The sequence below is a fragment of the Halyomorpha halys genome, unplaced genomic scaffold (genome assembly GCF_000696795.3).
Source record: "Halyomorpha halys isolate HHAL.00 unplaced genomic scaffold, Hhal_1.1 Scaffold199.1, whole genome shotgun sequence".
NCBI classification, from domain to species: Eukaryota; Metazoa; Arthropoda; class Insecta; order Hemiptera; family Pentatomidae; genus Halyomorpha; species Halyomorpha halys.
The window spans coordinates 600,266-612,694 of record NW_027112578.1 but is presented as its reverse complement, the minus strand read 5'-3'; the positions used below and the strand labels follow the sequence as shown (position 1 = coordinate 612,694).

The 12,429-nt window shown below is 31.4% G+C and overlaps 1 protein-coding gene across 1 annotated transcript in view; it reads right to left on the bottom strand.

Annotated features, from left to right (window-relative positions):
* LOC106679376 (extracellular serine/threonine protein CG31145) overlaps nt 1-12,429 on the bottom strand; it is a 315,704-nt gene that overhangs the window by 36,700 nt on the left and 266,575 nt on the right. The window contains exon 6 of the mRNA XM_067050372.1: nt 7,491-7,747. Coding sequence (XP_066906473.1) covers nt 7,491-7,747 — 257 coding nt within the window. The remainder of the gene's footprint in view (nt 1-7,490; nt 7,748-12,429) is intronic.

The window sequence follows — 12,429 nt, the reverse complement described above, 5'->3', positions numbered from 1 at the left end:
TATATATATATATTTCTTTAGTAAAGTAAAGAATAATAGTAAAAATTCTCGAAACGCCGATTTGATTTTCGTCATTGTTGGTGTGAGCTCGGGTCAGTCGGTAATGATAATGATGACATGTAGATGCATGTCAGATACATCGTCATACTAGATAGCAACAAGAAATATAACACATTTCAATTCAGATTTAGTTTACCTTAGAAATGATAAATTGTCTAAAGTTGAACGGTTTAACTGGAATTAGAGTCTAATTCAGAGCTCTTCTTCGTCGAATGTATGAACGAGCCACTTATGATGATTGGAAGAACTATATAAAGGCCAGACCTAAGATGAAAATAATTCAAATGTTTTGAACGATTCTTAGTCCAGATACCCTAAAGCATATGCCCATATTAAGTACTATACACACTACCCTTATGAAGGAATAGCAGAAAAACAATTTATTAGTAACTAGTTGGTTACTAATAACTAGTTTTTCTACTATATTTGTAACTTTGTTATTACTAATAACGACTTATTCTGATGTATCTATACCTTTCTTGATTGTGGCCCGGACCATCTTCCTACAATCAATTACATACGGTCAATTAATAATCTTCCAATACGAGGCTGACAGATTTAAAAAAAATATATAGTCTTTTACCCATAATTTTATATACAGCATTTTAATTTACTTATTTATCCAATATTGTTTTATGGGTGCCTATTAGCGTGTGAATATTTCTATTATACTTTACATCTCGCAGTTTAAGAAAATATTAATTATTCGCTAATTCCATTCTATTTTACCAATTCTAATATTGCGATTTTTCGCTCGTGACTTTAACAATACCGACAAAGTTTGAAGAAGCAGTTTGAATGCGAAGGTAAGATCAAGTCCCATTGAAGAGAAAATAGAAACTCTTGTATAGACGAGAAGAGATGAACTTATAAACGACCTAAAATTACGGACTATTATAAACAATGAGCGAATTTATGTTGCCAAAGCAGAGAGCTGGAACAAGAAAGCAATTGGGACAAAAGGAAGCCTTCTTCTGTAATAGGAACATTAGTCACTGCTCGGTCCCTCCAACAACATGAAACACATACATTTATTAATACGGGCTGTATTACCAACGGCACCGAGGCGAGGATATAAATACTACCTCCTCTTATAGATAGTGTCACTGTCACCCTCTCGCTTTATTTACTATCTAATTTCTCTCTTCAACAGCAGAATATGATCTACTCGAGGAACTGACTAATTCTGAACAACTGGCATGAGTTATGAGCAGACTGTCACGAGCAGACATGAAAGAAATTTCCACAATGTGGTTTGAACAAGTTTATAACCAGTTACAGGTTCTGCCTTTCGGGTCCTAGTTGGGGTAAATAATGACATTAAACCAAATTGTTAACACAATGCTCCAGGTTTAGTTGTCACTGGAATATGTCAGTATAGTAATGGTTGGTCTATATTGGACATTGCTACTACAGAAGTGCTCGAGACAGCCTATCTTTTGAGATTTATAGGGCTAAGTTCAATGTTGGTTTAATTTGAAAGTGATGTAAACCCATTTTTGTCGTCAAAATCACTTACCCACTTCTGGGAGTGCTTGGGCTTAAGTTCCAGATTTTTCGAATTTTCTTCTTTTATTTTTATTTATATTGCCAATAACTCCATAAGTAGTTTAGATATGTAAAGTTGTAAAATTTAAGGGATTGATTTACGTAAATTTTGTTTTGCATTAATTATATGAAAGGATGATTATTTCATTTTAGATTTTGAACGGAAACCTATTTTCCTCTCTATGGTGTCCAGTGCATTCCGTTTCATTTCTGCAATTATTCATGAATTATTTTTGATTACTTAATTTTATTATGATTTCATTTTGGAGTTTTACTATTCATAAGCACGCACACATACAGACCATTTTGCAACTCAGGTGACCTCAAATCGTTTATTTTAATCGAAAACTCGTATTCGAAATTTTGCATGATCTCAATTATTTTTCCTACTTTAAATTCCATAAAAAAATTAGTGAATGTGATAAGTTATCTTTCAAAATTTAAGATAATACATACTTCCATGCACGTACTAATCAACCAAAATGTTCAAAATTTAATCCTCTAAGTTTCACTAATTTACATAATTAAGCTACTTGTATCACTTAAAGAGTATGTATGTACATGTTCATTTACTTTAAATTCCTTTATATTTTTATCTTTGACCTGTATGTACAAATTCATTGTAGTCTTTCTGTTAATAATTGTTTAATTCAGTCCAACACAGTGCACTCAATACAACATCTCATACATTCCACCCTTATATTAAAGGTTCTGTGGGCAATATTTATTTTTATACTAAATTACCTATATCACTACTTTATTAGGTATTCATTTGCCTGCCTACCAATCAGGCATTTCATTATTATAAAAAAATAATTAGCTTACTGGTAGGTTCAGCCATATAAATATTTAACGCTCGATTGACCACAACGAGCTCTCTCATTTTATCTTACTATTTCCTGACTAGAAGTCTAGTGAATAATTACTTTGGTGTTGCTGATCTATGTATTTGAGAATCAGATAGCGGCCACCCTCTGTTACTTTGGCAATAAAGGCTTTTCAGAGGAAATTATTTCCTACGAGAGGAATCCATGTCTAAATGCTTAGCCTTCCTTAATGACCAGCCTTAGGCTATACATATGACGAGTTTTGTAAAGGTAGTGAAATAGCTGATCAATAACAACAATTACAGTCAATAATTCCGGTCCGATTCGTAAACGATGATCGTTCCACCACGCAATAAAGGAAGTTGTCTAAAAAAAAAAAAAAAAAAATAGACTGCTGTAATCAGTTGTTATCAATGTAACACGTGGATTTTATCTTGCGATCCCCTATCTTATCTACAACAATGTCCCTAACTGGCAAAATGCAAAACATGCAATGCAATGAAATGCTTGAGTGAACATTAGCCGTGCTGCGACATTCATTTTTATTGAACACTTCAGCTAAAGATTAACACTGGATAGGGTTTATCACTAATATTTGTGAGCTGTCTATTTCCAGATAGGTTAAAAATCATAACCAAATTTTTGAAGATAAGAAATAGAATATTTAGAAACAAAAGGAAATAAATGCTCGATCAGTGAATAAACTGTTTTCGGTTGAAATACAGCTTTTAGTTTAAGTCTAAATCTTAATTTTTTTGTCCAACACAGTTGATCATTCCTACGTGCTGGGCAAGCCAATTTACTTGATACACCCGAAATACTAAAATTTTATTGTCAAATAATTTTATGACGGAAAAAAATTAAACTTGTCATCACAATGGCCATTTTCTTGAGAAAAATATCCAGACTTTCCCTTTTATGCTAGTATGAATAAAGACTGAAATGTTGGAAATAACTTAATATCTCAGCCAGTGCCTATGATACAGTAAAGTGGTCATATTAGCCGAGGTTCCTTCATCCAGCTGATCAGTGATTAGAATCAAAGATTTGTTTTTGTAATTATAGGAGAAGTTAAATTAATGATTATTATCCATTGTTGTCCTATCTGATGGGATAAAGCAATTAATACTAATGTGCTGACCGAGGGAGCAATAGAACTGGGACCCAGGTAGCCTGCACTAGGGCCTCCCACTATCGGCCAATAATCTAATACAATCTGTAGAGGAGGCAATCTTGAGCTCCATCAGGGTCCTATTAGGTAATTGCTAAGAGCTTGGATCATTACTTAATGGCTTTATTTTGGATCAGGTAGGTCTTCCTATACGGTAATAATAGAACTTTATTATACCGTACGCCCTCCATTGTAATTTATATTCTCATCTGGTGTAGCTTTTTTATTTATCAGCATTAAAATGTATCAAGAATAATATATTTAATTAAAAATCTTAAAAGTATTTGTAAGTTTTAGCTCTTTTCAGACAGCATTTTCATTTCTGCGATGTAATTTGATAATATTTGTAACTCTTATTACATTTTTACATATAATAATCAAATGAACTTTAATGAAAGTAGAATCAGTCTATTCCTACTGTTAAATTTTCTACACCATAGAAACTTTTTGCTAACTTCAACAACTTTCTTTATAATTTAAAATTTCCAAACTTGCAGATTATTAGCACTATAAAATGCACTCTATAAACTGTATTTGTGATGCAGGAATGCAGAGAACATTCCACAAAAATATAACTTGAGAGTGAACAGACATAATGTAATGCCCTAATATAGATTCTTTATGACGACTGTGTCCTTAAGGTGAAGCTCTGAAACATTAGCAGTTTTTCCTGTTGAATTAACACTAAATATTTTTTTAACTAACACGAAAGCATCGGATCTAGCAAGGCAAGGGAATATAGGAACGGCTTTCGGTAGAAAAGGAGGCTGTAAAGAACTAGTCTCTTTGAAAACAGTCCCAATTTGAGGAGGACACAAGGCAAATTATCGGAAGGGTAGGCAACGACGGCAGTCAGAGTCCCTTTAGTGATTGGCCGATCCGAGATAAGCCTTTAGGGGTTACGTATAGATTACAGGGAATTTTAAGCGCTTAGCGTACTTTTATAACAAACCGATTTTTGCTAAAAAGATGATCATTATAACCTTAATCGTATATTCCAACTTTTTCCAAAAAAAAAAAATCTTTATTTTTTCTTTCGTACCACTCCTAATAATGTATTTACAAATTTATTACAATTTATAAAACGTGTATAATAGAGTTTATTGCATACATCCTTTTATTGGTCTTGAAGGAGTTCGCAAGGTCCACCGCAGACGGGGAAACACTGGGCCTCTTCACCCTCTTCATTAACTGGAGTGGGGAGGGGCTGGTCAACTGGTACTGAAAGTAGACCTGGCTCAGGCTGTCGAGTCCGAACCCGAAGCCTTGCCATCTCTTGGTGAAGAGGCGATGTCTCGGAAGAGGGGGTTAGACCTTCAGCCTATCAAAGAACTTACTATGCATTTGTCCTGTGATCTCCGGCACAGAGGGACGCTGCTGCTGTTCGTAGATGGTACTGTTCTTGGCTCCCTTTAGTGTGGTGCCTCAGACAGTTCATCGAAGGTTGGAGTGCAGGAAGTCCTAAATACCAGTCAAACGTGGTCCATCTAATTTGAATGGATTTGTAAAAGAGATAAAAATATGGTTAGCAATTCTTCAATTGGAATGAGTCTAAGTATCCATCATCGTAGGAAAACAGCTGGCCAGAATTTTATACGAAACGAAAACAAAATAGCCCAAAAAGACTTGGAAGGGGGATGGACACCTTTCTGAATATAGACTGGGGTAGAAGGTGGTTAGCACTGGACAAGGAAGACTGATCTAGTCCAAGTCGCTGTCCCCTCATACTGCTGTGTATGTCAGTATCTTAGTTTGGAAAAACGATAATGATTATTTAAAATGGTTCCTCAATAGCTACATTATTATTATTATTTTTTCATACAATCTTCCATAATTTCAAGTTGTAAATAAATGGGATGAATCTTGTTAAGTGAATACCCAGTTCCATCCCTTAGTATCTACCAAGCCTCACACGGGTGATGAAGGATGGATGCCTGGTCCAGAAAATTAAAATAATCCAAGTTCAGTTAAGAGCCTCATTGCTGTCTTTAATGTGCCATTGTATTCTGGATGGCGAATATTTTTATATTAACTTTCATGGTATAGTCATCATTGGCCTAGGTTACTCCGTGTTAACATTGAATAAGATCAATTCATCTGTTTAAGGCATATGCATAACTAGCTATGATTAGAGAAAGACTTGGGGTCATATGATTTGTCTTTAAAGTTGTTTCTTGACTAATCTTAGAGGATTAATGGCATTGGTACATTTAGGTGTAAGTAAAACGTCATTTGTTTGTTGTTGTTTTTTTTTCTGGACCAATTACAGTTACTAGTTTGTCTTTACTCCCGCTTGGAAATATCATGCCACTGTGGGCTTATAATATAAGGCTTTAATTATCACTATCTTTTTCTATTGATTAAAGCTCCAGTTTTTATTAAAGTTTGTTTTCCTGGATTGTTTCTAAACATTCTGTTCCTAAAAAGGAATAGAGATTTTTGTGTTATTTTCTTACTGGTGGTCAAATTAACTCATGTATTTTCTATCTTATTGGTAGATACGTTTAAATCGTTTTGTCAACATTTAAAAAAAAACAAATAGAATTATTTCAGCAAACGAAAAAAAGATTTTTTTAAATTGAAAAGTTTCAACTCAAACATTCAGTCCCTCGACTATTTCAGTGACCCGAAACTAAAACTGAAAGGAAAAGAATAAATAAAGTAAGAAAAGTTTGCAAATAAGTCAATAAAGGGAAGAAGGACTGTTAAGAGCTTAAGCCTAGTGGTTTACTAAGTCAAGAGGAGAACTCCTTTTCGGCAATCTCCTTCTTACCGATCCCATAGGGAGGGGGTCATTTGAAATTCGATTGGCAGGTTTATTTTTTATTAGAAGGTGTTGTGACTAAATCTGATAATGCTATTTAGCTTTAAACTAATCGTTGTCGGAAGGAAGAAGCAAATATCAAATTAATAAAATAGTTGTGAATTCCTGCATTAATGATATTAGGACTGAATATAAGGTGATTAACAGCCTGTAATTCTTTACATATTTAATTTCAGTGTAACATATTGAACCACTACTTCTTTATCCAATTGATAGCTAAGTAGCTAAGTAAAATGTTTTCACATTAAACATTACAGCTTAGCTAGATGACAAAAAAATATGACCTTATTTCCTTAAAATATTCTCATCATCGAACATGATTAGGCTTAGTGGAGATGAAATATGATAAGATAGGCTTATATAAAAATTCGAATTCATTAAAATTAAATTAAAGCTATGAACCTTTATAACCCAATTAAAATATCATTGATTGTTTACAATGCACACATGCAAAGATCTATTGCGAAATATTCGATACGTGTACTATTCAAATTACAATGCTTTGACAGGTGTTCTTGAAATTTCTTTAATTAGCAGTTAACAAACAAGCAACATAATGCGTCTATCAGCTTACATGGTTGAGATATTTCAATCTGACATACAGCTATCGAAGGAAATAATTTTGGGATATTATAATTTTAATACAAAACAATAATTACATATTTGGGATATTTTTTGCCTCTGCAAAAACACACAAAAAGAAAATGAGTTTTTTCGTGAAAAAATTTCGAATTTTTATTTAAATAAAGGAAATTTATATATAATTTAAAAGTTTTAAATTAAAATTTAATCTAAGAAAAGTAAAATGGAATTCTCAATATTTTTTCATAGGTCATGAAGTAGATAATACGATAGATAGTATGAGCTATTTTTGTACAAACATAAGCGCATTAAAAACTCTACTTATAATAATTCCATAAATCATAAAATAAGGAAAAGATAAAAAATGAGTTTTAATTCTTATTTATAGAAATCATATAATAAAAATATTATCGGAAAAAATACAAGAAACTGAAAACGGTATAGAAATCATTTTATTTTGAATAAATGCTTTACTTACAATTCTTTTGTTTTCAGCTTTTCCGAAATCGTTGGGTTTTTCGTTTTGTGTTCCATTGTGAGTAGTACAACCCCTTGACCAAGAGAAGGGTCATCCATGATAAGTTCTAAGTCTTTGAAATCATCTTCAACCACCTCGCCAAAGGATTCGGAAGAGTTTGGTCGCTCTAAGTACTTCCGCCTAAACGCTTGTGGGACAGGGAGTCGAACTCTTCCATGCGATGGCGTCAGTCGAACACCAGACATACCCAAATCGAGCTGAAACAATAATAAAGCTGCAGAAATTTTGATTTGATAAAAATCTAGTTAGATAAACATATTAGGATTAAAAGAGGAAATAAAATAAGAAATGGTATACATTCATCGCCTTTAACGGAATGTCCTAAAAACAAAGGTTAGTATAGATGTTTGTAAACCATGATTCATTTTTTCTCCAATTTATAATAAAATCTAAAGTATACAGAAAAGTATAGTTGAAAATTATAAAAAAAAGAAAAAAGAAATCACAACACTCAGAGAGAAATCATTTGAGAATCGAATGAATGATTATATCAAAACCTAATAGGTTTTTAAAAATGATAAATTATTTCACAATGTGAATAATATTTTTGTTTAAGGAAGATCATTGAAAATTATTGTGCATTAAGTTTCTGGTTCTTGAAGATTTTTATCTGCGCAATTTTGAAATATTTTATACATGAAGAAATCTTTGATTGGACTCTAAAATCATATATAAATTGCTAATGATAATGCATAAAACCTGCTGAGTGTGGAAAAAATATCTTATCAGCAGTATTCGCATGGCGGTGGATAGGAACATGTAAAAGCTTCCACCTAAAACAGTCAATTATCGAAGCTATTCAGCAATACATTCAAATACATGTGTTGTTTATGATACGATTGTCATGTTCCCTATTGATACATATAAGAAGGATAATTAATACAAATAATAAATGACTATCTGGCAAATACATGATGTAGATATTAGTAAACAATATTATTACCAAATTCCCAACAAAAGAGACAAATGTGCAATAGAAAAAATAAGGAAGCTTGTTATGCTGATATTTTAAAATGCCCAAAATACGAATTTACTTCAAAGAATTCATTAAGGAATGGAAATAATTTAATTAAAGAAATATACTTTAATATAATTAAGAATATTAAACCACACACTTTAAATAAGATGAAAAAGCTATATTATTTTGTTAATGATTTATAAAGAGTTGGTTAGGGAGGTTGGTTTATGTATGATCCATCTTATTGTTAATATAACATAATGAATATATTTCAACATATAATGGCGTAATATTTATTTAATTTATAGCATATATTGTAATGTTTAACCACGTATTTACCATTAATGTTCTAACCCTTCAATGATGTTGTAAATCGAGGACGCACAAATGTAACAACAAAGCCATATTGTGACATTTCACAATTGTTAAGGAAACAAAATTTTTAATAATAACTATGAAATAATTGCATGAAAACACTTCATATATTTGTGTGAAAATAAAAGTAGAATTTCCAGAAAAACAATCGGTGAAAACGGTAGCTATTTTGTAAAAGTGGAACTTTATTGCTGTTTGGACGAATTTTGTGGTGTCAAGAACCTGTTCTTTAAATTTTTTGCAAAAAAGGAGACTGAACAACCAATAATTTTGAACTTTACTATTTTAAAGGTTATTTTGATGGTCTTAAAAGGTTGAAGGTAATATGAAAAATATAACCTTATGATTTACCAGTTATTCCTATCTGCATTAGAAATACAGAAGATAACATGCGATATGAACATTTTGGTGCTTTCTATGTGAACCGGTCAATTGCGAAATGTTATTAACATTATTTCTTACAAAAGTGTTAGTAGGATCTGATTGCTTTTATACTAATTCCTTGAAAATGTTAGTTATTGATATTTTGCTATTAACCAGACAGAACTGGATTTATTATTTTTCTTAAAATAGCTGTGTTAATAATATTACGCTGTTGGCCTGAGTAAATACTAGGAGTCAAAAAGTTAATAATAAAAACGATATTGACATTTTTTTATATAACAATTTTACTCCTAGCATTTCGGTGTAGATGTATCTAAAAAACCTAAGCTACATCTCACAGAATTAATCATATTCATCTCAGTGAATAATTCGTCATATAATAATAAATGTTTGCACTAAACAAAAAACATAGGAAAGCGTGTAAGAAGGACACTTTATACCAGTTTCATATAGTACTAATTGAACCCACATATGCAATAAGGAGGAACTAAGCAGCATTTTTGTAAATTATATTTTATAAGCAGTATCGATCATTTGTTCAAGAATTCTTATTTCGCAGCATGAAACCAAGGCACTATCTATATATTGGACATAGTAGTACAAGAGCCGGGGAGAAAAAAAGACAGTTATTTCATCCCGCTTTTTGACTACTTTAATAAAAACTAAGTATAATTTCTAGTCAAAATTGGTGAGTCTACCAAGTATAGGTAGGAGGAATAAAAATACGGCTGTTTCAAATCGTTAAAAAAAATTAATTTTTCATTCGGAGCTCTATATCTTCTATACTACAACACTGGAGGACCTAAGAGAAAATCATTTAAAGCAGAGTAAATTTGCTAAAATCTGAGCCCTAATAGAGCTTACGATTTTTTTTTTCTTTTCGTACCTTTCTGTGGAAAAACAAATTTAATGTCCACTGTATGTGGTGATTCGAAGGCGCCAAGTGCGCGTTAGTAATATAGTGAGCAGCGAGGGTCCGCTTTGCTGGTAAAATACTACGAAGATAAACATCATAAACTACTCTATAGTACATTTAACTAGCTTTAATTCTCGATAACTTACGCATCATAATAACTCTATTTGGAATCATATTTTAGCAAATTTACTCTATTTTAAACGATGTTTTCCTAGGTTTTCTAGTGTTGTTGATAGTTTTAAAGAGATAGAGCAGTGAATGAAAAATTAATTTTTTAAACTTTTTGGAACAGCCACCATTTTTTATTCCCCCAACCTATACTTAGCAGATTCATTAATTTTGACTAATAATAATATATAGTTTTCATTAAAGTAATAAAAAATTGGGGTGAGATAACTTTTTTAATAGCCTTTTTTCTCCTCTTGGGCTCTTGTACTATTCTGATGATGCGAAATTCGTTATTTAGGTTTGTTTTCTAGGTAGAAAAATATCATTATAGTGGAGTGAATTCCAGTTTAAATTTAGTGTTGCTCAAATGTTTTTCACCATTTTTATGTTTTGCGCATCTTCATAGCTACTACAAATTGAAAAAGAGGATTGGAAATATGGATTTGAATTGAGTTGGTGTTAGAGAAGTTTCTTTTGTGAATCTATAATTTTGTTTCTTTCTCCCCTCCACTATATTTAAAATCGAGATAATTTAATCACTATTCATAAGTTTTTCAAATAAAAATAATATTTTTATTTTAATGATTTCCGTATATTGGAGATAAATGTTATGTAATTTAAAATTAAATAAAGACTTTTTAACAGGTATTGGTAAGTGTTATTAGAACCCGGTATCGGGCAAGTGCATAGTGATTTAATAGTATAAATTTATATAAATATAATTTAAATAAATTTAAATTTAATAGTATAAACTTATATAAATATAAGAGATAGTGATTTAATCAATAAATTAGTTTTTCTAATACAGATATCAGAACCCTAGTTATGGTAAACCTACCAAAACTTAAAATTATTAATACAATGAGCGAAAGCTCAGAGAAGAAAAAATATTATTGCTAGGATATTATTAGAATATTTAAACAACAAAGATAAACTCATAAAATACACTCATATTACAATAGTGCACTCAAATACCAAGCAACTTGTCGAAACGTTGCCAATGCAAATCAGGACAAAATCGTAAGATAATATAACACATTTTAAAATTTTAAAAAAATAACAACTATAGGCGGAACATTACTTAATGTCACCGCTGACACATAATCTTACATGTCCTGTTAATACTTACTAAACAATAAATTTTATGTTCAACAAAGAAAAATAAATGCAGGAATATTTTATTTCACAGTTGAGGTTTTTATGGCGTGCATCTATTCAACTGCAACCTGATCAAAATATTCCCTAAATTATTTCTTCGATATAGATTTTTTTTTTATTCTTTCATTGCTTAAAAATAATCTAACTATATGCAAATAGTTCAGAAATAGAAAACTGAACCATTAAGAAAATTATGTTTTGGTACTAATTATATTCTCCCTCATTTAAAGCTATGTAAGATTTTATTTACTAAGAGCTTACGATCTGTTATTTCTACATCAGTTAATAAATGATTTTGAACATATTTATAAAATAAAACACTAATTATAAGTTGTTATAATAACAGTACAACTTGTTCAGTGAGGTACAAATCACTAATAGTAGTACGATAGCTACAGACAGTGGTAAATATCTTGATTAAGTTGGGACTTAGCGGACAAGCAGACAGAACCGACTTACTGCTTTTAATTACTAAGTCTATCAAGTTGAGGTGAGGTTATTAGTAAAAGTAATAAGTAGTAACAGCTGAGCAAATCGAAGCAGTACCGTGAGTCTACTCTTGTACTAACATTTTCAGCAACATTATTCCCTTTATCATTTATTTAATTTCTCAAAAGAAATATTACTTGTTTCTTTTAACGTAAATGCATAAAATATTCTTTTAAATTTGTATGCTCTGAAAAATCTTAAATTTTGCAACGTTAGTGTCGTCAGTTTTAACACGCAAGGAACACGTTTTGATATGTATGAGAGGTACCAGCTGGAGTTTTTTAACTTAAAATAATTTCTTTTGTCGGCATGCCATTTGTACCGCCGGACCTAGGCAAGTAATGTACAAAGACATATAGATAACAGAGGGTAGGTACCCTCTGGGAACCATTAACCGCCTAGACGGTTAGCCATTATCATGCGCCAGTTTA